The sequence below is a fragment of the Neovison vison genome, chromosome 7 (genome assembly GCF_020171115.1).
Source record: "Neovison vison isolate M4711 chromosome 7, ASM_NN_V1, whole genome shotgun sequence".
NCBI classification, from domain to species: Eukaryota; Metazoa; Chordata; class Mammalia; order Carnivora; family Mustelidae; genus Neogale; species Neogale vison.
The window spans coordinates 149392098-149418741 of record NC_058097.1 but is presented as its reverse complement, the minus strand read 5'-3'; the positions used below and the strand labels follow the sequence as shown (position 1 = coordinate 149418741).

Genomic DNA, 26644 nt, shown 5'->3' with positions numbered 1-26644 from the left:
TGAAATTCTCTATGAGCCGCTTAAGGGCAGGGACTATGTATTATTCATCTCTGTATTCCCAAGATTTAATCAAAGGACTGGTACAAAGTCATGCTAAGTAAATGGTTAATGTGTGTAAAGTAAGTAATTGAAAGTGCAGTGACATTATTATCGCATGTAGAAGGGGTGTGTCAGAGGGAAAACACTGCATCAAGCCGACTGAGTTTGAAATTCAACTGCTTCAGTTGGTTGGCCACAGACAAGTCTCTTAACCTCTCGGAATATCGTTATATGTAAAATCAAGTGATAATATTTCTCTAACAGGCTTGTGAGGGATAAATTAAAGGTTGCTCTGAGATAATGCATTGCAAGTAATGGCCAGTCAATAGAAAGTAGTTATTACCAATTATTATGAGAATTGAATGTCAGAAAAGCTCACTTAGGGTCAATCAGCTTTTAAGTCAAGGTTAGAAGTCAGAACTCTCCATGTCTTCTGCTAGCCACTAGCATGAATTCATCAGGATCTCAGTCCTTGAGGAACTCACAATCAAATATGTGAAAGAGACAGTAACAACTAATACACAGTATGGTGGAAGACAGCAGAATCATGTGCAAAGCTTCGGTACAACACAGAGGTGGCAATTACTCTGGGAAGAACCGCAGTGAAGTTAACACTTAAGCTGTAGCGAGGGCGGAGTCTGGAGTTTTCTAGCTTCTGAGTTTCAGAAGCTACCGGAACCAAGGTGCTGCGGGAATTGAGTGGCTCTCGGTCTCATATTGTTACTGGACACGGTCGAGGCGTTCCGTCAGTGTTTTCAGACGCCCGGGGATCGCTGCAGGTTGGGCAGGTTTTCAGCTTACAGTTAGCGGCCGCAACAGCAGATGATGAACGGAGCTCTGGGAAAGGTAACGTAGGTTCCAAGCACTCTGGCCGCGGCGGAGGTGGTGGGGAGAATAAAACTCGTAGGTGGCGACCAGGCTATCACCGCCTGTGTAGACATCCGGGTATGAGAAACCGGCGAGAATAGGCTCTCCCGGCAGCACACGCGGCGCCTTGTAGTCAAAGGGTTGTGTTCCCTCCACTCCTTCCCGGGCACACTCGGAAGCGTTTGCCAGTGGGCCACGCCCCCTTCACCAGCCACCCTGGCAGCACATTGGCCTGAAGAGAGAAGAGCTCCGCAGTGGGAATCTCCGAACCGCGATGAGTTCCGTTAATCTGAATGACCTTGAGGAGGTCATTTTATTTTTGCACTTCCAGAGTCTTTTCTAAGTATACTATTTTGAGTTGGTGACCAGAATGGGATGTGAGGCTACTTGGCGATATGAAAAGGGAAATAACCTAAATTTTTGCTTACAAAACCTTATTTAAATGACTGCAGTAAAACCGTCTGAATCACCATAAATGCATTCCTTGGTCTTTCCTTGCCCTCTTAACAGATTTCAGTTGTGTTCTTTTAGTTGTATAATGCTGTTCAGAATGATGACTTACTTTTAGCAGTTTATATTAAAATTTTATTTTAAGCATTGTAGAAATTTTATGTCCATGATATATATATAGGTCAGCATGATCTTTGCTGCTCATGGGTCTACCATTAGTTATCTTGGGGTGGTCCCTGAATGTCTTTAGGCTTGTTTCCTTAATGGCTCAAACCTTACATCTTTATAAAATAACTCACTAATATTCACTTTAGTCTAATTGTGAGAATTTGGCCAGATCTGGTAAAAGGATAATTTAAAAAAAATCAGGAAGTTTCAAAATTCCACTGTTAAAGATGGTCAGATTGGTGACTCCATGGCCCTGTTGTATTTGCTTTGATTCTGAGGACTGCTGAAAGAGAGGCCTAAGTTTTCAAGGAATACTGTTTCCTACCATTCTAGACTCCAGGAGAGCCCATGTAAATCTGTCATTAGGGCATCACCTAAAGATAAAAGGGCATATAGGGCCTCTCCAAGTCTGATACCACTGCTACCTTCCAGATGCCTTCGTTACTGATTTTATTCTTCTACTCTGCCCTGCTGGTTTGGCTAGTCTCACCCTTCTTACCACCTATTCAAATGCTACATCCTTGAACACCCAGCTCAGGTCTCATCTTTTCCATAAAACCTTTCTGACTACTCTGGCTAAAATGATTATTTTCTGAACTAGCTAGTATTATCTCTTGGCATCTAATCATATGTAGTCTTGTGACCATCTTTGTGACCATCTTCAGCCTGTCTGGAAGTGTTAATGTTTTACATTTATTTATTTATTTATTTATTTATTTATTTATTTTAAAGATTTTATTTATTTATTTGACAGAGAGAAATCACAAGTAGATGGAGAGGCAGGCAGAGAGAGAGAGAGGGAAGCAGGCTCCCTGCTGAGCAGAGAGCCCGATGTGGGGCTCGATCCCAGGACCCTGAGATCATGACCTGAGCCGAAGGCAGCGGCTTAACCCACTGAGCCACCCAGGCACCCCAATGTTTTACATTTATAAGCAAAACCCGGGGTGTGTCTGGATGGCTCAGTCAGTTAGGTGTCTGCCTTTGGCTCAGGTCATGGTCCTGGGGTCCTGGAGTTGAGCCCCATGTCCCAAGGGGAGCCTGCTTTTCTCCCTCTTCCTCTGCTGTTCCTTCTGCTTGTGTCCTCTCTCTCCCTCAAATAAATAAATAAAATTAAAAAAAAAAAAAAAAGAAACCCAGGGGATTGGCATCAGACCTGGGTTCTATATCTTGCTATGTATATCACCTTAGATGGGTTATTTGACCTCTCTGTGCTTCAGTTTCTTATTTTAAAATGCAGATGATAATGCCACCATTAGAACTGTTGTAACAATTATAGAAGATAATGTAAATAATAGTACTTGTAAGGTGTGAAGGCCTGTATATGCAGGAATATTGGTAGTATTCTTCAGTTTATGTACTGCTTTCATTTTCATAGTTTCATTCCGTTGTCACAGGCACAGGAAATGAATTGGAAGCTACTGGCACAGTGTCTGGTACATGGTAGGTTTTCAAATGTCCTACTGAATGCCTGAATTAATGAATGCTTTTTTTAAAAAGATTTTATTTATTTATTTGTTTGACAGAGAGAGAGAGAGCACGAGAGAGGGAACATAAGCAGAGGTAGTGGGAGAGGGAGAATAGGCTTCCTGCAGAGTAGAGAGCCTGAGGCAGGGCTGGATCCCAGCATCATCATGACCTGAGCCGAAGGCAGATGCGTCACTATCTGAGCCACCCAGTTACCCCTGAATGCTTTTTTTTTTTTTTTTAATAGGTCAGCAGCCAGTTGAGTGAACCATAGAGCTGAGACTGGAGCCTATTGTTTCTATCTCTCCTAAAACCCCACTGCTTTTCCTTTTTTGAGTATTTTATGTTTCCATTATTGGTTAATCTTGCTTTTCCTCGTCTGTGAAATGTGGAATGAAAACCTTCGTTCGCCTTTCCAAGTTGCCAATCCTTCCTTTTCCTATACAGCCCATTACCCTGATCTCACATTGCAATGTAATAAATAATTTGCACATCTGCTGTCTTCACTAGAAAGATTTGAGGGTAGGTAGCTGTATATATATATATATATTTTTTTAAAGATTTTATTTACTTATTAGAGAGAGAGAGAGATCACAAGTAGGCAGAGAGGCAGGCAGAAGGGGAGGAGGAAGCAGGCTCCCCGCTGAGCAGAGAGGTGGATGCAGGGCTCGATCCCAGGACCCTGAGATCATGACCACAGCCGAAGGCAGAGGCCCAACCCACTGAGCCACCCAGGCGCCCCTATATTTTCTTTATATGTGTATGTACCCAGCCTACAGTGTACTTGACCTAAAGTAAGTACCTGATATATACTGAGTGAATAAGTGACTGAACAAAAGTTCATGCCCTGAGCTGAAGGCAGACACCCAACTGACTGAGCCACTCAGGCATCCCTGAGGTAAATATTTTTATAACCTCTTTAAAGGTAAGGAGGGATACCTGGGTAGCTCAGTTGATTGAGTGTCCGACTCTTGGTTTTGGTTCTGGTCATGATCTAGGGATTGTGGGATTGAGCCCGCACCAGGCTCTACACTGGGTGGGGGAGTTTGCTTGGGATTCTCTCTCTCCCTCTCTCTCTCTGCTCCCATCCAGAGTAAATAAATAAATCTTAAAAAAAAAAAAAGATAAGGAAGTGAGGTTTGGAGGGATTTATTAATTTAATCAGCAGATATTTACTGACTACTCACAGTGTGCCAGAAAATATGGTAGATGTTGGGATATAGCAGTTTCCTGTCTTTATGAAGCTTGTATTCTTAGCAAAAGAGACAGGCTAATTAAACATTTAACTGCTTAACTAATTACGATAAATGCCACAAAAGAAGTATTCTGGGTGCTATGTGAGTGTACAACAGCAGGATCCAAGTAAATCTGAGCAGTAAGGAAAGTTTTCTTGAGGATGCTACATGACTAAGACTTAAAGAATGATAGAATTTAAACAGAGAGAGTATATGCAAAGGCCCTGAAATGAGAACGTATTTGAAGTTCCAGAGGTTTCAGAAGAAATTGGGAGGGAGAGAAGCAGCGGGGCTTGGATCAAGGGACAATATGCAGACAAATATGTGAATGAGACTTGGGGAAATGGTCGGGGATTGGACTTAACCTTTTAGGTAACCACGGGTATTTCTAAACAATTTAGCCCTGGAAGGAGGTAGGATATAGGCTTAACAAAACTCATCTGTGGCCTGGAAATACAATCCAGCAGTTATGCTAGAAGGCCAGATGTTTCTTTTTTTTTTCTTTTTTAAAAAATTGAGATATAATTCACATACCATAATATTTACCCATTTAAGATGGACAATTCAGTGGTTTTTGGTATGTTCACAAAGTTGTGCTGCTATCATCACTGTCTAATTCCAGAACATTTTCTTCACTCCCAAAAGAAACCCTGTACCCATAAGCAGTCATTCCTCATTCATCCCCTGCCCATCCCCATGTAACCACTAATCTGCTTTCTTTCTGTGTCGATTTGTTTGTTCTGGTCATTTCATACAAATTTAATCATATGTATGGGAGGCTAAGTATTTCTTAAGGGACTTGCCAAAGATCATACAAATATGAACGTGGAGGGGCACCTGGGTGGCTCAGTGGGTTAAGCCGCTGCCTTCAGCTCGGGTCATGATCTCAGGGTCCTGGGATCGAGTCCCGCATCAGGCTCTCTGCTCAGCAGGGAGCCTGCTTCCTCCTCTCTCTCTGCCTGCCTCTCTTCCTACTTGTGATCTCTCTCTGTCAAATAAATAAATAAAATCTTTAAAAAAAAAACAAAACAAAACAAATATGAACGTGGAAATGTGATATTCAAACCCAGGTTTGTATGAAGCCTTAACCTGTGCTCCTAAGTGCCATAAAAACTCAGAGCAAAGACAGACTCTGACAGTCACCATATTAAACATATTTTTAAAAAATATTTTATTTCTTTATTTGACAGAGAGAGACAGAGTGAGAGAGGAAACACAAGCAGGGGAAGTGGGAGAGGGAGAAGCAGGCTTCCGGTGGAACAGGGAACCCGATGCGGGGCATGATTCCAGGACTCTGGCATCATGACCTGAGCCTAAGGCAGACGCTTAATGACTGAGCCACCCAGGCACCCCAACATATTAAACATATTAAGGGGCACCTGGGTGGCTCAGGTGGTTAAGCATCTGCCTTCAGCTCAGGTCATGATCCTGGGGTCCTGGGATGGAGCCCCATATCGGGCTCTCTGCTCAGCGTGGAGTCTGCTACTCTCTCTCCCTCTGCAGGTCTCCCTCCTTGTGCACTCTCTCACTCTCTCTGTCAAATAAATAAAAATCTTGTAAAAAAATAAACATATTAAGAAGAGACTTGGGAAAGACTATGAACAAAAGTGGTTTTGAAAGAACTTAGGAAAGGTCAGCTAAAACACCATTACCAGCTGTGTGCTTAAGGCATATTAATTCACCTTTCTGAGCTTTGGTTTCCTTGCAATAAAATGGGGGTCAAAAAACCTACCTCACAGGGGCGCCTGGGTGGCTCAGTGGGTTGAAGCCTCTGCCTTTGGCTCAGGTCATGATCCTGGGGTCCTGGGATCGAGCTCCGCATCGGGCTCTCTGCTCAGCAGGGAGCCTGCTTCCTCCTCTCTCTCTCTCTGCCTGCTTCTCTGCCTACTTGTAATCTCTGTCTGTCAAATAAAATAAATTTAAAAATCTTAAAAAAAAAAAAACCTACCTCACAGAATGGTTGTGAGGATTAAAGGAAATGATGTTTGGCAGATAGCAGTTACTCAAGAAATGGTAGGATTATTGATGCTATTGTTATTAGCATAAGAATTTCAGTAATTGGTGGGGCGCCTGGGTGGCTCAGTGGGTTAAGCCGCTGCCTTCAGCTCAGGTCATGATCTCGGGGTCCTGGGATCGAGCCCCGCATCGGGCTCCTTGCTCAGCGGGGAGCCTGCTTCTCTCTCTGCCTCTGCCTGCTTGTGATCTCTGTCTCTCTCTCTCTCTGTCAAATAAATAAATAAAACCTTTAAAAAAAAAAAAGAATTTCAGTAATTGGTATTACTTTGTGAGAGGTAGTATGGTAGAATGGAAGACATGGGCTTTGGATTCAGTCTGCCTTGGGTTTGAATTCTTGGCACCTCTTGCCAAACCTATAACTTAAGGCAGTTTTCCTAAGCCTCTGTTTGTTTTTTTTTTCTCTGTAAAATAGGGACAATTATCTCAATTATGCCTCTATGAGAGGATTGATATAAAGAGGAACTGAAATAGTATGTGTCAAGTGATCACAAAGGATGTACTCAATAAGTGATAGTAACTGCTGTTTAAAATATTTATTAAAGGGGCGCCTGGGTGGCTCAGTGGGTTAAAGCCTCTGCCTTTGGCTTAGGTCATGATCCCAGGGTCCTGGGATTGAGCCAGCATCAGCCCACTTTGGGCTCGCTGCTCAGCGGGGAGCCTGCTTACCCCGCCCCTCTGCCTGCCTCTCTGCCTACTTGTAATCTCTGTCTGTCAAATAAATAAAATCTTTTTTTTTAAAGATTTTATTTATTGATTTATTTGTCAGAGAGAGAGAGAGAGAGAGCGTGAGTGTGCACACAAGCAGGCAGAGTGGCAGACAGAGGCAGAGAGAGAAGCAGGATCCCCGCCGAGCAAGGAGCCGGATGCGGGACTCAATCCCAGGACCCTGGGATCATGACCTGAGCCAAAGGCAGTGGCTTAACCGACTGAGCCACCCAGGCGTCTCTCAAATAAAATCTTTTTTTTTTTTTTTAAGATTTTATTTATTTATTTGACAGAGAGAGAGAGAGAGAGATCACAAGTAGGCAGAGAGGCAGAAAGTGGGGGGAGCAGGCTCCCCGCTGAGCAGAGAGCCCAATGCAGGGCTTGATCCCAGGACCCTGAGATCAGGACCCTGAGATCATGACCTGAGCCAAAGGCAGAGGCTTTAACCCACTGAGCCATCCAGGCGCCCCTCAAATAAAATCTTAAAAAAAAAAAAAAGTATTAATACACAAATGTACTCTTAATAGCTATTTTTTAAATGTTTTCTTTTTTCTTCTTTTTAATTTTTTAAAAGATTTTATTTATTTGAGAGAGAGCATGAAAGGGAGAGAGAGAGCATGAGCACTGGGGGAGAGGCAGAGGGAGAAGAAGCAGACTCTGTGCTGAGCAGGGAGCCAGATGCGGGACTGGATTTCAGAACCTTGGGATCATGACCTGAGCTGAAGGCAGCTGCTTAACTGACTGAGCCACCCAGGAGCCCCTCAGCTAATACTTGTAAAACAGCTTTCAGTTGCTTGCCTTACGGTCCTCTGACTCACTACTGTCACTACTCACTTGGGGCTCAGGTGTGTGAAGCTACTCATACAGTATAGATTTGGCTTGGTGACTTCAGTCTTTGGTAGCTGTGCGGTCCCCCTGTTCTTGACTCCAGAGCTCATGGCACAAGTATTTTGGTAACCCATTGTGGCAGCTGTGTCCCCATTCATTCGTTCATTCACTAGCATCACCGCCCTCCTCTTCCTATTTGCTGCAGAGCTATAGCCGCTCTTCATTTGCTGACTGGGAGGAGCGGGTATTTGTGGATATAGTCCCAAAATAGATTACTTTTGTTCTGATAAATAATGCCGAGCATGCAGGGGAGAGGAAGCACATTTCCCAGAGCTGAAAGGGAGAGTTCACACGACAATTTGAATGTCTTTCAGAAAATTGCCAACCCTTAAGCCTGGCTTTTAGATAATTAAATCCTTTGCTTTTGTAGAGACTCAGAAATCTGAGTAACTAAAGTGAGAGAAAAAATCAGTGTCATCTAGATCTTTCTTCCCATTCAATTCCTATTCTGTATGAAGTGACCCACTTAAGAATATATTCTGGGGGTGCCTGGATGGCAGAGTTAGTTAAGCATCTGACTCTTGGTTTTGGCTCAGACCCTCTCCCTCTGCCCTGTATCTCAGATAAATAAATAAATCTTTTAAAAAAATCAGGGCAGGAGAAGGGAACAGTTTGAGCAAATTTAGGAGAAATCTAGAGAATGTGAGGTCATGATGATTGGAAAGGATATGAATAGATGGAAGGAAGGGCAAAATACATAGATGATCCTAAACAGTCCAATTAAATCAGATACTAAAAGATTTTTAAATTATGAGTACAATATGCTTAACCTAAATGGCCAGTATGAAAGGCAGTGAAGGCAACAAGGAGCCCTGGAAGTCAGGAGCTCCAGCCAGTGCCATTATACCCTGGCTAGTACTTCCCCTCCCTGGAGTTAGAGCAGAGGAGTCTCGTTTCTCCAGGGCTAAGATTAGACAAACAGAATAAAGATGAGTGAACAGAATAAATATATGTGTATGTATACACACACACACACACGTATACATATACATACACGTGTGTGTGTTTATTTTAGAGAGGAAGAGAGGGAGAGCAAGCTAGTGTGTGGTGGGGGAGGGGCAGAGGGCAAAGGAAAGAAAGAGTCTCAGGCAGACTCTGTGCCAAGTGCGGAGCCAGAACAGGGCTTGATCTTCTGACCTGAGCTGAAACCAAGTGTCAGTGTCTTAACTGACTTGAGCCACACAGGCACCCCCTGCCTGGATTTCTTAAGCACTAACACATTTGAGAGAGAGGGTGTAGAATGGGGGGGGGGAATTAGGGACTTTAGATTCAAAGAATCCTAAGATCCTATGCCAGTTTTGGTAGTGGCTGTTTGACTTTGGGCATATTATTTAATCTCCATTTCTTAACTGTAAAGTGGGATAATAATATTCTGTAAGGGAATTATGATTTAGATACATGGTAAGTACCAAACAAAATAGATGTGGGGGCTTAATAAATGGTAGCCATGGGTATCATTCATTCGCTTTCTAATCATGTATTTGTTTACAAAAACAAACGTTGATTGAATGTCTGCAGTGTGCCTGAGAGGTATACATGATTCTTGTCCCTGAGGAGCTCTTAAGTTAGCAATACCACAGTGGTATGTGGGTGATGTGAAGAGTTTCAGTGAATCTCCCTAAGTAGTATGCAAACTTTTATTTGTGCTTATATGTATTTGTCTGGGGAGAACGTTCATGACTTTGAACAGATTCTCAGTGTCTGTATCACCTCAGAAGAAGAATTTTTCCTGGCCATCTCCACCTGAATTTCTTGCTGGAGGTGCTTGTTATTCATACCACCTATTTTGACTTAAGTCATATAATGCTTGTGGTATTGCTTAGCTGTTTAATATGGAAGTGTGCCTGTATCTCCAGCCATTCAAACTCCTGCAGGACAAGGATTGTGCTTACATTTTTTTTAACAGGTTTGTTGAGAGACAATTCATCCATTTAAGATATACAATTCAGTGACTTTTAATAAATTTGGAGTATGAGGCACTGGGCTAGCTCAGTCAGTAGAGTATGGGAGAGCATGTGACTCTTGATCTCAGGGTCATGTGTTTGAACAAGTTAAGAAATATATATGTATATGTATTTTTATATATATATTTGTGTGTGTGTATATACACACTCAATGTACATCCATCACTATAATCAATTTTAGAACATTTCATCACCCCAAAAGGGAAATCCGTATCCCTCAGTTGTCATCCCTACCACCTCAGACCCTCTAGCTCTAGGCAACCATTAATCTACTTTCTTTCTCTATAGATTTGCCTGCTCTAGGTATTTCATATAAATGGAATCATACAATATTTGGCTCTTTGTAACTGGCTTCTTTCACTTTAATATTTTCAAAGTTTGTTTATGTTGTTACATTTTGTCTTTATATTCCCTTTAATATTCAACACAGTAGTTGGTATAGAATAGCTTTTTTAAAAATAAAATTTATTTTGGTGGCTCAGTGGGTTAAAGCCTCTGCCTTCGGTTTAGGTCATGATCCAAGGGTCCTGGGATCAAGTCCTGAATCAGGCTCTCTGCTCAGCAGGGAGCCTGCTTCCTCCTCTCTCTCTCTGCCTGCTTCTCTGCCTACTTGTGATCTCTGTCTGTCAAATAAATAAATTAAATATTTTTAAAAAATAAAATTTATTTTAGAATAATTTATTTTTATTTTATTTTTTTAAAGATTTTGTTTATTTATTTGACAGAGACACAGAGAGAGAGGGATCACAAGCAGGGGGAGTGGGAGAGGGAGAAGCAGGCTTCCCACTGAGCAGGGAGCCCGATGTGGGCCTTGATTCCAGGATCATGACCTGAGCCGAAGGCAGACGCTTAACGACTGAGCCACCCAGGTGCCCTTTAGAATCATTTAGAATTACAGATAAGTTGCAAAGATAATATGGAGAATTCCCATATACCTCATATCTACCATCCCTGTTATTATCTAACATCAGTGTGGTATATTTTTCATAATTAATGAACTGATATTGATACAGTATTGTTAATTAAGGCCCATACTTTATTCATATTTCTTTCATTTTTAAAAATCTAATGTCATTTTTTTGTCCTGGATTCCATCCAGGATATTATATTACATTTAGTCATCATGTCTCCTTGGGCTTCTCTTGTCTGTGACACTTTCTCAGACTTTCTTGTTTTTGTGTAATAGGATTTTAACAGATACATGTTGAAGGGATTTAAATTGTTACCCTTAGAGGACAGGATTTTCTCTTCATGTTATGGGGTCTAAGGACGTTTAGTATTTATTATCTAGTTACTTTAAAAAAAGACCTCTGTGTTAAACCCCCTTAGGAACGCTATACCACTGATATTTCGAGTGGGTTTCAGCACGGCAGAGTGAGTTTGAAGGAACAGGAAGGGGGGAAACGTAGGGAGGGAAGCTGCCACTGCTACTGCCTCCTCTCATTATTATTGTTTTGTTGATTTTGGTGTCATTATTATTATTAAGACCGTGTGCTCTAACAGAGGCATAGCCTTTGGAGTAAAACAGTCCTCTTAAAACAAAACAAAACAAAACAAACCCAAAAACAGTCCTCTTAGACACTTATTAGGTATGATTTCTCAGAATATAAACTATGGGCCTCAACTGTCTCACCTGTCAAATTGTCTTGCGGTGTTTTGAGAATTAAAAGAAAGAGTTAAAAAAGTCCCTTGCATGGTGCCTGTGGTTGGCAGATGTATAATTGTTGATTGATAGTAGAAAAAAAGATCCTGTTGGAAAGGGAAAATAAGGTAAAAAACAACAACAACAAAAAGCAGCATGGAAGGGGACTTCTGTTTTTTAGCAATTTCTGTAGCTGGTGGAATAAGAGCGAAGATGACCTTGGTTTGCCTACATGTTCAGTATTAACTGAAAGACAGCTTCTTTGCTAGACAAGAGGCTTTGGGTCCTTTTTGGTTGTGTAATTTGGGTTTCTAGCCTCTTTTTGAAGAGGTGCTTGGAAGGCTATGAATAATTAAAATTGTCCTAACATGGCTGTTTTGCTCTAGATGCTGTGTCTGAGGAACGATATCATTTTTAAGCAAGCCTTTTCTCTCTTAAGGTAAGGATATTAATAACAATGGTTAAATATAGCTAATATTTGCATTCTTTTGGGTAGTTCACCCAGCATTTTTCCTTCATCATCTCCACCTGCATGTCTGCTAAGCATCTCAAACATTAACTCCCCCGTCATCTCTCTCTTCCCCTTTCAGGTTCTCAGTAAATGACAACTTCATTCATCTAGTTGCCCAGGCCAAAGCCCTTGGAGTCATCCTCAGCACTTAATTCTCTTACTCTACATCCAATTCTTTAACAAATCCTCTCAGTTCTACTTTTGAAATAGATACAGAATCAAACCTTTCCTCAGCTCCAGTTTCAGGTCTCATGCTTTCTGTTTTGCTCAACTACTAGGGTCCAGCTCCTTCTAATATTTACTATCATCATTCTGCCTCCTAACTGATGCCACTGCTTTCCTTTTCTCTTCTGCCCTTCACACTAAAATCAGAGTAATTATTTTTATTTTTAAAAACTTATTTTTAAAGATTTTATTTATTCATTTGAGAGAGAGGGCGCACGAGCAGGGGAGGGGCAGAGGGAGAAGGAGAAACAGATTCCCCACTGAGCGGGGAGCTCAATGCTGGTCTCAATCCCAGGACCCTGGGGTCACAGCCTGAACCAAAAGCAGACATTTAACCAGCTGAACCACCCAAACACCCCTGGAATGATTATTTTGAAAATCAAGATAGTTTATGTCACTTCTCTCTCAGAACTCTCTAATGGTGTCCCATCTTACTCAAAATCTACAGAAAGAAAAATAAAACGAGATGAAAATTGAGAGGGAGGTAAACCATGAACTCTAGGAAACAGGGTTGCTGGAGGGAAGGGGGAGACGGGGTAGCTGGGTGATGGGCATTAAGGAGGGCACTTGATGTAATGAGCACCAGGTGTTATATACAACTGATGGATCACTAAGTTCTACCTCTGAAACTAATAAAAAAAGGGAAATAAAATCTACACTCTTTACCATATCCAACAAAGCTTTACATAATCTGTCTCCTCATCTGTATACTACTGCTTCCTCAGCTTTAGCATACTGGCTCCCTTTCTAGTTCTTGAGGATCTAAGCACTCTCCTACCCCAAGATCTTTGCCCATTCTTCCCTTAGATATCCATATGGCGGGGCGCCTGGGTGGCTCAGTGGGTTAAAGCCTCTGCCTTCGGCTCAGGTCATGATCCCAGCGTCCTGGGATCGAGCCCGCATCAGGCTCTCTGCTCTGCGGGGAGCCTGCTTCCTCCTCCCTCTCTGCCTGCCTCTCTGCCTACTTGTGATCTCTGTCTGCCAAATAAATAAAATCTTAAAAAAAAAAAAAAGATATCCATATGGCTCGGGGTGCTTGGCTGGCTCAGTCAGTAGAGCATGAAACTCTTAATTTTGGGGTCATGAGTTCAAGGCCTGTGTTGGGGAGTGGAGCCTACTTAAAAAAAATTTAGGGACACCTGGGTGCCTAAATCAGTTGAATGTCAGACTCTTGATTTTGATTCAGGTCATGATCTCAGGGTCGTGAGATTGAGCCCCATGTCTGGTTCCACGCTCAGGGTTCCATGCTTAGTGCGGAGTCTGCCTGTACCTCTGCCTTTACTCCTGCCCCCTCATGTGCTCACTCATGCATGTGTGCTCTCTCTAAAATAAAGAAATAAATCCTTAAACAATTTTTAAAAAAGATTTTATTTATTTGACAGACGGAGATCACAAGCAGGCAGAGAGGCAGGCAGAGAGAGAGGAAGGGAAGCAGTCTCCCTGTTGAGCAGAGAGCCCGATGTGGGACTTGATCCCAGGACCCTGGGATCATGACTGAGCCAAAGGCAGAGTCTTAACCCACTGAGTCACCCAGGCGCCCTTTAAACAAAATTTTTAAAAAAGCTTTCCGTATGGCTTGACTCTCCTTACTTCATTCAGGTTTGTGCCCAGATGTTATCCCTTTAGAGAGGTCTTCCCCGACTACCCTATGTAAGAACAGTGCCCCCCTCACCCCATCAATCTTTATTCCCTTCCCTTACTTCATTTTTCTTTGTTGCAGGTATCACCACCTGAGACTTTTTAGAAAGATGTATATGTAAAGTTACTTAAATTATTTTCCCTGCCTGTCCCCTAGAATATAAGCATCATGCATAATATACCATACATGTTAGCCTAGTTTACTGCTGTATCCTTAGAGCCTAGAATGGTGCCTGGTACATAGTAGGCATTTAATAAATACTTGTTTAATGAGTGAATAGATCCTCATAGTGACCTGGTGAAACGGGTCATATTATCTTAATTTTATACATAAATAACTGAGGTCCAGAGAAGCAAATTAATTGCTCGAGATGACATAGCTAGTATGAGTTGGAGTTAGAATTCAAACCCGTTTTTTTTCCACTGCCTTGCATATACAATTTGCTACTCCCCACTGTTTTTCTCTCAGTGGTAATAAAAGGCATTTGGTAGTATATTTCTTGAATCAGCAGGTAATCACTGAGTGTCTTACGTGTGGCAGCCATCTGATATAAAACAATGAATTGTATATCTCCCTGGACCACATGGCACCCATGAGTCTGCATGATTTCTTTAATCCTTTACATTTATTGAAGCCTCTCTCCTATTACTCCTTTCCATTGTAATCTATTTCCCCCACCATTGATCAGTCACCTCTTCAGTAAGTACTTAACTATAGCACCGTGCTTACTTACTACAGAACCATTTTACAAGTTCTCTCTAATTTTTACAAAAATATTACAGGACAAATATAGATAACGTCATTTTACAAAACAGGAAACTGGCTCAGAGAGTTTAAGATAGACTTTCAGTCCCACGAGATTATACTATTATTATCTGCATTTTAAAGATGAGATAACTGAGTTACAGCGATATAAAAGAACTTGCCAGAGGTCACAGTTTGGAAATGGTACAGTCAGCATTTAATCACAGATCTGCTTGTCTCCAGCTTGTGCCACAATTTCGTTTCAAAACTTCGCAGGATGCAGAACTAAAATATGCTGATAACCTAGTAAGCCAAACAGAGCTGTATTATTGTCCTCCATAGTCCTTGACTTCTCTGTTCACTCTGGCTCTCGCTCCTGGTCCTTCATCTCTGCCCTCCTTGCAAGGCTCCTGCAAGAACAACCTCACTGGTTCTCTTACTCCTCCCATTTATTACCCATCTGCTGCCAGGGTTAACTTCCTAAAACCTAAACTTGATCATAGCATGCCTATGCTTCACATCTGCTAGGAGCTTCCCACTGTCTATACAGGTAAACAGCAAATTCTTTAGCACAGCCTATGAGGTTCTTCATAACCTGGCCCCTGATTACCTCTTTCACCAACCTCCCTTTTCCCTGCTGCTTAAGTTTCATTCACATCTAGCTGGTTGCCGTTCCCTGAACAGACCACTTTCATACCTCTGCCTGGAATGCTTTTCCTTAAGGCTAAATAATTAAGAACAGTTCTGCATTTTTATTTTTTTATTTTTATTATTTTTTTAAAGATTTATTTGTTTGTTTGACACAGAGAGAAAGAGATCACAAGTAGGCAGAGAGACAGGCAGAGAGAGAGAGGAGGAAGCAGGCTCCCTGCCAAGCAGAGAGCCCGATGCGGGGCTTGATCCCAGGACCCTGAGACCATGACCTGAGCCGAAGGCAGAGGCTTAACCCACTGAGCCACCCAGGCTCCCCCCAGTTCTGCATTTTTAAAACTCAGGTCAAATGGTTTAACCCCTCTGGTGGAAATGACCACACTTTACTCTGTGTTCCACAAAATCTTGTACAAGTTTTTTTATTCTGGATCAGCACTAGATTGTGGATCAATTAATTTGCATATCTTTCTCCCAACTAGACCATATATAGAGACAATTTCCTTATTTTTGTATCCTCAGGATGTCTGGCACATAATAGGCACCTGGTAATGTGTATGGAAAGAAGGGAAGGAAAGAATAAGGGAGTATCTAGCATTGACTTCACCTTAATGAGAAGCATATAAGTCTTGATAACTGTGCAGATTAAATGTGGGTTTCTAATTTTACTCAACATACTTTCCCCTCTTTTTAGGGTCAGAACTTCAGGAGAAAATCCCATCAGTTCTGCAGGTATGTGGTTATTTCTTGATACAATCTGCTTGCTTTAAGTGACTCTAACACTCTAATAATTTTGTCTAGAAAGATTCCTAACATATCTTTGAGAAGAGTGGCTGGGACCACATTCCACCCCCAACATGGAATAGGACAAGGGCAAGAATATAAAGTGGTTAAGAGCAAGAGCTCTTTAGTAAGTTTGGTTCCCAGCTCTACCACATACTTACTCTGTGACCTTTGGCTACCTCTCCATTACCTTGCATTCCTTGCTTAACACGTTGAGGATAATTATAGTACAAACTACAGTGAATTTAAAGGTTCAGCAAGGTAAAATACATTAAGTTAGTTATTATAGTTATAATTGCTGCTATTTCAGACCTCTCTTTTATGCCCATCATCTACTAGGCAAGGGCTTTTCATGTAGTATTTTGTCCAAAATGAATTTCCATTCAATCTGATTAACTCCGTGAATTTTAGTCTGTTTCAGCCTAGTTACCTGCCCTTTCTGCTTTGTCCATTATGTGAGAAATTTCAAAATAGTTGTTTGGTGTTTTTTTATTTTTTTAAGATTTTATTTATTTGACAGACAGAGCTCACAAGTAGGCAGAGAGGCAGGCAGAGAGAGGAGGAAGCAGGCTTCCTGCTGAGCAAGAGCCCAACTCGGGGCTCGATCCCAGGACCCTGGGATCATGATCTGAGCCAAAGGCAGAGGCTTTAACCCACTGAGCCACCCAGGCGCCCGTAGTTGTTTGGTTTTAATGACATTGGTCATTTGCCTAAAGAGTATTAGAAGAGGGAAGCCTGGGTGGCTCAGTCGGTTAAGCGTCTGCCTTTGGCTCAGGTCATGATCGTGGGGTTCTGGGACCAAGCCCCACGTTGGGCTCCCTGCTCGGAGGGGAGTCTACTTCTCCCTTTCCCTCTGTGCCTCCTCCCTACTTGTACTTTTGCTCTCCTTCTCTCTCTAAAATAAATAAATAAAATCTTAAGACAAAGAAAAGAGTATCAAAGGGAAAAGAATGGGAAACAAGAAGGAAACTAACATTTACTGAGCGCGTCGTGTATGCCAGGCAGTACAGAAGAGGTTTTACATCTGTTAATTTTTTCAGAAAATGGCAGCAGTATGTAGAGGGTCACCATTTCTACCAGCCACAAAGCCCAGTATCTCAAAATATGAGCTTCTTTTTATTTATTCATTCTCCCAACAGACATTTATTATACGAGGACATATTTAGGTGCTGAGGATACAAAATTGAGAGGATACAATCCTTGCCTTTTGGAAGCTTATAGTCATTTTTTTTTAAAGATTTTATTTATTTATTTGACAGACAGAGATCACAAGTAGGCAGAGAGGCAGGCAGAGAGAGGGGGGAAGCAAGCTCCCTGCTGAGCAGAGAGCCCAAAGCAGGGCTCGATCCCAGGACCCTGGGATCCTGACCTGAGCTGAAAACAGAGGCTTAACCCACTGAGCCACCCAGGCACCCCAGGAAAGGTTTTCTTTCACATTTTTTTCCTCTTAATTACACTTTTTATTTGGAAAGATAAAAAAAACCACATAGGACTGAAAAAAGATAATATGTCAAGTAAACCCAGATTTGGCAATTACTAACATTTTGTCAGATGTTCATTTTTTTTTTTAAGATTTTATTTATTTGAGGGAGAGAGAGCACGTGCAAGCACAAATGGGGGGAGGGGCAAAGGGAGAGGGAGAAGCAGACTCCCTGCTGAGCAGGGAGCCCTATGTGGGACTCAGTCCTCAGTCCTAGGACCCTGTATCATGACTTGAGCTGAAGGCAGACACTTAACCATCTGAGCCACCCAGGTGTCCTTGTTTTGTTTTATTATTTTTTTTTTATCTTGTTTTGTTTTAAAAAGAGATTATGGGGCTTCTGGGTGGGCTCAGTTGTTAAGTGTCTGCCTTCAGCTCAGGTCATGATAGAGTCCTGGGATTGAGCCCCGACTTGGGCTCCCTGCACAGCGGAAAACCTACTTCTCCCTCTCCCATTCCCCTTGCTTGTGTTGCCTCTCTTACTGTGTCTCTCTCTGTCAAATAAATAAATAAAATCTTTAAATAAATAAACAAAATAAAGAGAGATTATGTTCAGGTGCTCATATTCCATGGGTTTGGTCTCATCCCTTACCCTCAACTAGAGGCAAAGTTCATTTTGAACTTGTATGTTTTCTGAGGAACTTTAAAAAAAATTACTATTAAAATTAACAATTGTAAGAATTGTAAATGCATTTATATGGATGCATAGGATAAAAATCAACTGTACAAAAAGGTATATGTTGAAAAGTCTAATTTTCTATTTCGCAGTCTTACTCCCCAGGGATACCCACTGATAGCAATTTCTTGTATGTTTTTCAAGAAGTTTTTATGCAGGGGCACCCAGGTGGCTCAGTCGGTTAAACATCTGCCTTCGGCTCAGGTCATGATCCCAGGATTCTGGAAAGGAGCCCCGAATAGGGCTCCCTGCTTAGCAGGAAGCCTGCTTCTCTCCCTCTGCCTGCCATTCCCTCTGATGTGTGTGTATTTGCTCACTCACTCTCTCTCTTTCTGACAAAGAAGTGAATATATATATATATAAAGGAAGTTTTATGTTTATGTGAATATATACTGTGTGTGTATGAGTATTCTTAATGCTGGACATTTAGGTTGTTCTCTGAGTTTTTGCTATTTCAAAAATGCTGCAGCAACCATCTTTATACATTTTTGTGAATTTGTTCCTGTACATTTATAAGATAAATTCCTGGAATTGAAATTGCTGAGTCAATGGATTATGATTAAAATTTTTGGTAAGTATCATATGATTGCCCTTCAGAGAAGTTGTATTAATTAATATTTCTATTTTCTGGTCAAAACTGGGTTTTTATAAAACATCTTATTTTTTGGTAGTAAAAAAGTTATGTCTTATGATTTGCATTTCTTGAGAGAATTTATCATCTTTCCACATTCTTTTTTTTTTCATCTTCCCACATAATTTTTTTTTTTTAAGATTTTATTTACTTACTTGACAGAGAGAGAGAGATCACAAGTAGGCAGAGAGGCAGGCAGAGAGAGGGGGGAAGCAAGCTCCCTGCTGAGCAGAGAGCCCAAAGCAGGGCTTGATCCCAGGACCCTGAGGTCATGATCTGAGCCACCCAGGTACCCCATCTTTCCACATTCTTATTGGCTATTTTCATTCCTTGCGAACTGTCTGTTTATACTTTCTGTCCATTTTTCTGTTGGGTTGCTGGCTTCTTCATTCTTAATTTATAAGATTTTTTTACATTTCTTTTACATATTAAGGAAATTAGCATTTTTCTGTCACCTCTGCTTTGAATTGCTTATAGTCATCTATCTCTTGATTTCTTGTGTTTTTTAATTGAGAAGTTTTATGTTTTTATAAAGCTAAGTTTATTAATCTTTGATATCTAGATTTTGTTTCTTGCTTAGAAAGATCTCTATTCCAAGATTAGTTTAAAAAAATCCCTCATGTTATCTTCTGGTATTTTTTTCCCCTTATGGACGTGATGCAGCTGGAATGAGAAGTGAGTAGTGATGCAGTTTTTCCCCCCCAAATGAGTACTTAATTGTTTCGGCACTTATTTATTTATTTATTTAGTAATTGTTTCAACATTTATTGAAACATCCATCTTTCCCCCTTAGGTTTGAGAAAGTCACCTTTATCATATACTAAGTTTCCATATAGATCTGGGAGTATTCTAATTTTTGTTCTATCGATTTGTCTGTATATTTGATACCATTACTAACCTTTTAAAAATACTATTGGTTACTGTAATTTTGTAGTATATTTTAGTATTTGAGAACTAGTTAAATCTGAGGGTTTTTAAAAATTTATTTATTTAAAAGATTTTATTTATTTGACAGACAGAGATCACAAGTAGGCAGAGAGGCAGGCAGAGAGAGAGAGAGAGGAGGAAGCAGGCTCTCTACTGAGCAGAGAGACCGATGTGGGGCTCAATCCCAGGACCCTGAGATCATGACCTGAACCGAAGGCAGAGGCTTTAATCCACTGAGCCACCCAGGTGTCCCTTATTTTGTTTTTGAAGCTGGGACCAAATAGGGCATGTTAAAACCTGTTGGAGGAAATCCAGTAGGGAGGGGATCCTTTTGAAAAGAGAGGTGGGGAATAATGAAATTATTTACTCAAACAGTTTTTCTTTTTATTTTTCTTGGTTTTTTTTTTTTTGAAGATTTTAAAGATTTTTATTTATTTATTTGACAGAGAGAGAGAGATCACAAGTAGGAAGAGAGGTAGGCAGAGAGAGCGGGGTGGGGGAGGTGGGGGGGAGCAGGCTCCCTGCTGAGGATAGGGAGAGAAAGGGGGAAAGAATTTCAAGCAGGCGCCACACTGAGCATAGAGCCAAACACAGGGCTTGATCCCACGATCTTGAAATCATGACCTGAGCTGAAACCAAGAGTCAGATGTTCAACCAACTGAGCCACCCAGGTGCCCCTAAAATAGTTTTCTATTTGGAGAAATTCAAGCTGTCTTCAGGAATTTTCAATGTAAACAACACTATATGAACATCCTCATACATCAGTATTTATACCCTTGTCTGATTATTTACTCAGCATACATTTCTAAAAGTCAGACTCTTGGGTCAAAGGAAATGGACATTTTTAAAGCTATTGATGTGTATTACCAAATTGGTCTCCAGAAAGATTGTTATTTTATTCTTCTTTGGTATTTGAGAATCCCTTTTCATACACTCATCAAAATTAAGCATTATTATTTTTTTAATATTTGGTAATATTATAAGTTTTAAAATGCCATCCCTTGTATTTGTATTTTGCATGTCTTTGATTACTAGTGGTTGACCATATTTCCATACACTTACTGGCCATTTGTCTTTTCCTTTGCCCATTTTTCATTTGTTGTCAGGGAATCTCAGAAGGCCCTCTAGAAGGCCCAAGGTGACTCAACAGTGTTGGCATGCCAAGATAATTCTACTTGAAAGGACATAGTTTTGTTGGCATTTATTATGGGTTTTTTGAGATATCCTTAAAGTCAGAAATTCCAAGATTGAATTATATTGGTTTTCAGAAAAGAAGAGTGGGAAGCAGTGCCCTGTTCCAACCTTCACCCATTTACTCTCTGTGGGCCTGGGTACCATCCCAGCTGCTCTCTCTAAAAGATGGGTGTGGTTGTAGTGTCTGCCTTTTTTTTACTGTTTTGAACATACATAGAAAGGTAGAAATATTATATATATATATTTACCTGTATGTAATATATGTAAAGAGATCTGAAGTGGTTAAGTGAGAACTCAGAGTCCTTTCATTACAGCATGAGCAAAAAGGTAGAATCAGAGAAACGTGGCACATTCAAATCCAAGCAGTTAGGTGTACTATAATTAGAAAACCTAGAAAAAGTTTGTAAAGAGATTTTGACAAAAGTGGGTAGCTGCCAGGGCCAAATCCTTGCAGGTTGTCTTGGTACAATGTCTTAAGAACCTTTCAGCATGGAGCCCAGTGTGGGACCTGAATTCATGACCCTGAGCCCAAGACCCAAGCCGAGATCAAGAGTCAGATGTCCAACTGACTGAGCCACTCAGGTGCCTCATAAAGGCAATTTCTGAGTACATATTATTTGCCAGGTGCATGGATATCCCTGCCCTTGTGGTATGTAAAGGAATTCTAGTCCACTGAATGGAGAGAATATCCTGTAATAAATTCTGACTGGGGCTACCACAGTGTTTCCACCTACTTCTGTAGCATAGCCCTGCTAAAAATGCCTGTTCTAATTTTGAAGGAGAAATAATTAAAGTGACATTGTTACCCGCATCCTGGATTGATGGGTTTAGTTCCCATCTTAGTAAACAGGGACACTGAAGGACAGTTGGCTCTAGCATATATAAAGAAAATAGATGTGATGTGAGAGAAGACGATATGTGATTACATCCTATAATTGCGCTAATTGAAAGATCTTCAGAGCCTTCTTTTGAAACCGTGGGGTGTTCTATGTCTTCAGCGAAAAGAGTTGCCTTTCCTCTTAGGAGGCTACAGTGCTAATGTGACAGCAGGAAATCCAGTTTGACGACAAGGAGCAGGGGAAGAATTCTGTTGAACTTACTAGAAATCGGAGGCTTTCAAACTGGTAAATTTTATAACGTAAACAACAGGCTAATTAGCAGTTTAAACACTGGTAATTTGACCAAAACCTTTCATTTAAGGGGGAAAATGGTTAATTTAACAGTAGTTTGAACCAGCTTCTTAATTAACCAGCTGCTCTAATTATAGGGATTGCACTAAACTGGATTTGAAAATGCTTTCTTGCCAAGGAATTCTGGCAGAAGAGAGGCTGAGACGGGCCGGTGCTTTCACCTATGATGTGTTACTGTCTCAAAGATCACCTTTGGTTCTGCTGTTTGAAACCATGAGGGGTTTGTTTGAGTTTCTGTGTACTTAAGGATGGTGGTTGGCATCTGAATTTTCTTTATATAAAATGTTCTACTATATAGTGGAGGCACCAGAGAGCTATAACAGTGAAGTGAAATCGATGATCTTTGAACGTTTAGGGCAGTAGAAGAGTTTCATGGAGACAGTGACAAATATTTGAGCTGGCCCTGGAGGCTGGCTAGGATTTCACCAGTCGGAGAGTTGTAGTCCCAGTAGGGGTTACTGCCCAGCATGGCACAGAGGCATAGCGACTGCACGGTTCATACAGAATGGCAAGTATAGCTCTGTGGCTGAGGAGCAAGGTTTTAAAGGCCTGGAGGAGTGGGAGAATGAGATGAAGTCGTTGAAAGTAGATTATAGAATCAGGCTTCTGAAATGCTTACCTAAGGATTATGAACATTTTGAAATATGGCCAAGACCTTCCCTGCCTCATTCATTGGTGTCTCTGTAGTGCCTGGTACAGTGCCTGGCACATACTAAGTACTTAAAAAAAAGTATGTGGGTACAGCGAATAAATTGTTGAATTAGTGAAAGAGAAGAACGTGATTAGGTTTGTGTTTTAGAAGGATCAGTTTGGCAGCTGTAGAGGATGGAATAGAGAGAGGGATGTGGATACAGTGAGATTACCAACAATTTAGCCAAGGCTGCCTCTTGAATTTCGTAACCCATCCGTGCTCTCATTCACCTTTCCAAAGTGATCTTTTTTTTTTTTTTTAAAGATTTTATTTATTTAACAGACAGATCACAAGTACGTAGAGAGGCAGGCAGAGGCGGGGCGGTGGGGGGTGGGTTGAGGGGGAGGAAGCAGGCTCCCTGCTGAGCAGAGAGCCTGATGTGGGGCCTAATCCCAGGACTCTTTGAGATCATGACCTGAGCCAAAGGCAGAGGTTTAACCCACTGAGCCACCCAAATTGATCTTTTAAAAACATGTCAAACATACCCTTTCCCTGCTTACAGCTGCTCAGTGTGAAATGCAAATCCTTCACAAGGCCTAGGCTGGAGTGCTCCCATTCACTCCTCTGGTTTCTGGTATACTCTGTGTCCTTCTCACTTTGCTTCAGCCACACTGACCGCCTTTCTTTTCCTGGAACATGCCAGTAGGTGGCCTTTGCACTGCTATTCCCTCTGCCTGGAACATTCATCCTCCAACTTTTCGCCTAATAAATTCCTCTTTGCCTTTCAGGTTTCAGTTTATTTATTTTTTTGAATAAATAATACATGTACTTGGAACAGGTTTTAATGATACAAAGAGTATAAAATAAGCAGTAAGTCTTCTCCTCCTGCCTTCTAGCCACTTCCCCTCCCTGGCGATAACCACTACTTTCCTCTGAATTCTGGTCTCAGTTCCCATGTCGTTTTTTTCCAGAGAAGGCCTTTTCTGATACTCCAGTCGAAAATAGATCCACCAGTCTTATTGCTATAGCTGTCTGTGCTTTTTTTTTCCATTCATCACAATTGGTAATTTTATATTTATTTTGTGATTGTTCCGTTAGTTTTCTCCTCCCACTAGACTGTCAGTTCTGTGCTGCATAGTTGGAACCTGAAGGCTCAAAGGATCCAAGGTCTTAGATTCAGAAAGACAGAATTGGGATAGCAGCCAAGAAGATACCTCAGCTGGGTTCAGTGCTCTTTTGTAACCTCTGCCAAAAATACCTTCTTCTTCCTTGCACGGTAAACTCTTAAACTCCTCTTGCAAGAATTCATCTGTTACCTCTTCTGAACCTACGCCTCTTACCCTTCCCTACACCCACCACCTCCCCACACCAAGGCAGGTTCATTGTTCCTTCCTCCAGGCATTCACTACCTTGCTCTCATCTCTATTAAAGGAATTTGTACACCGTAAGGTAATTCTGTGTTTTCCTACCATCCTTCCCTAGTACACATTGAGTCTCTCCGGGGAAAGTGACATATTCTAGTCATCTTTGTCCCAGTGTCTGTACAGTTGTTGGCATGTAGTATATGTGGGCTAATGCATATCATGGAAAGGACCCACGATGTCCAGGTTTGTCTTGAGGAAACAGTGTGGATTATAAATGTGGGATTGACTCTGATGCCACAATTGCTTTTGATGAAACAATGTGAATTACAAAGGCAGAAGCCAATCTCTGACTGCTTCGGCATAGAGCAGACCTGCTTGGAAGCCCATTTTATTTATTTTATTTTTTTTAAAGATTTTATTAATTTATTGGACAGAGATCACAAGTAGGCAGAGAGGCAGGGAAGCAGGCTCCCTGCTGAGCAGAGAGCCCAACGTGGGGCTTGATCCCAGGACCGTGATATCGTGACCTGAGCCGAAGGCAGAGGCTTTAACACACTGAGCCACCCAGGCGCCCCTGGAAGCCCATTTTAGAAAGAGAAGCCTAAGAAATATTTCACTTCTCCACACTATGTGCTGTTTAGCCTCCCTATAGAATGGTGGCTCTGGGAAGATGATGGCAGGACCATAGAAGCTGGAATGAAAGGGATCAGATCCTAGGACTAATACTTCTCCAGAAGGTAGAGAATGAGCAAGAGAGATAGAAGAACTGTGTGGGGCTGGTTCCAGTGGGAGGACAGAGATGAGGAACTGAAATCTAAGCTAGGAAAGTACATATCTAGCTAGATTTTATATTCCAGAAATTCCACCTGTGTGCATAGGCCATTTAGCTGCGTAGGTCTGGGTTTAAATTGCAGTTCTGCCTTTTACTTGCTGGATGACCTTGGCCATTTGATCATATTTTTTGAGCTACAGTTTCCTTTTTTTGTTGTTTGTTTAAAGATTTTATTTATTTATTTAACAGAGAGAGACACAGCGAGTGAGGGAACACAAGCGGGGGAAGTGGGAGAGGGAGAAGCAGGCTTCCCTCTGAGCAGGGAGCCCGATGCCAGGCTCGATCCCAGGACCGTGGGATCATGACCTGAGCCGAAGGCAGATGCTTAAAGACTGAGCCACCCAGGCGCCCCTTCTTTTTTTTTGTTTAAATTAAGTTTTTAATTTTAATTCCAGTGTAGCTAACATACTCATGATAAGTGTTCTCTTTGATCCCCATCACCTATATAATCCATCCCCCCACCCGCCTTCCCTCCGATAACCATCAGTTTGTTCTCTATAGTTAAGAGTCTGTTTCTTGGTTTCTCTCTCTCTCTCTTTTATCTTTGCTCATTTGTTTTGTTTCTTAAATTCCTTCTATGAGTGAAATCATGTGGTATTTGTTTTTCTCTGACTGACTGACTTCACTTAGCATTATGCTCCCTAGATCCATCCATCTTGTTTCAAATGGCAGAATTTCATTCTTTTTCATGGCTGAATAATACTCTGTTGTGTATATGTGTATACATATATGTATATACACCACATGTCCTTTATCCATTCATTATTTGATGGACACTTGGGCTTTTCCCATAATTTGGCTATTGTAAATAATGCTGCTATAAATATAGGGGTGCATGTATCCCTTTGAATTAGTATTTTTATATTTTTGGGGTAGATACCCAGCACTGCGGTTATTGGATCATAAAGTAGTTATATTTTTTTTTAAGATTTTATTTATTTATTTGACAGAGAGAGATAGCGGGGGCGTGGGGGACATAAGCAGGAGGAGCAGGAGAGGGAGAAGCTGACTCCCGCTGAGCAGGGAGCCCAGTGTGGGGCTTGATCCCGGGACCCTAGGGTCTTGACCTGGGCCGAAGGCAGACATTTAATCGAGCGACCCAGGTGCCCCAGATAGTTCTATTTTTAGCTTTTTGAGGAACCTCCATTCTACTTTCCACAGTGGCTGTGTCAGTTTGCATTCCCACCAACGGAGCACGAGGATTCCTTTTTCTCCACATCCTCGCCAACACTTGCTGTTTCTAGTGTTTTTGATTTTATCCATTCTGACAGGTGTGAGGTGATACCTCATTGTGGTTTTGATTTGCATTTCCCTGATGATGAGTGATGTTGAGCATCTTTTCATGTGTTGAGCTATAGTGTCTTTATTTGTAAACAAGGACAACAATAATGAAGATTAAAGTCCCTCCTTGGAGGTGGGTCCAAGTGGTGCATGTCTGGGCCTACCACAATAAATGTGTATATGGAGTCCTAGTTTATACTTGGTAGTAGTATACAAACACACTGTTCTGTACCTTAGGTTTTTGTTTTTATTGTTATTTGTGTGAAGGTGTTGGAGGTTGCAGTGTGTGCTGGAGGGTTTTCCTTATTAGCACAGATAAGTCCAACAGATGGCTTGTAAAACTGTGGAAATCTGTGGTCCTCCTCGTACCTCGTTGTATTTGCCACTCATCTCTTTCTCTGTGTGATCCACATTAGAAAACTTCAAAAGGATTATTGGCATTGGCAGAGC

General features: G+C 41.4%; 1 protein-coding gene across 3 annotated transcripts in view; it reads left to right on the top strand.

The window, feature by feature from the left end:
- The first annotated feature begins 720 nt into the window (after positions 1 to 720).
- MRPL48 (mitochondrial ribosomal protein L48) overlaps positions 721 to 26644 on the top strand; it is a 54850-nt gene continuing 28926 nt past the window's right edge. The window contains exons 1-4 of one of the 3 annotated variants that reach the window (XM_044258569.1): positions 721 to 885; positions 2919 to 2964; positions 11825 to 11877; positions 15900 to 15937. In XM_044258569.1, coding sequence (XP_044114504.1) covers positions 2962 to 2964; positions 11825 to 11877; positions 15900 to 15937 — 94 coding nt within the window. In that variant the 5' untranslated portion in view covers positions 721 to 885; positions 2919 to 2961. Of the gene's footprint in view, positions 886 to 1135; positions 1214 to 2918; positions 2965 to 11824; positions 11878 to 15899; positions 15938 to 26644 lie in introns of those variants that run through there. The other 2 variants (XM_044258570.1, XM_044258568.1) reach the window with 2 other exon arrangements.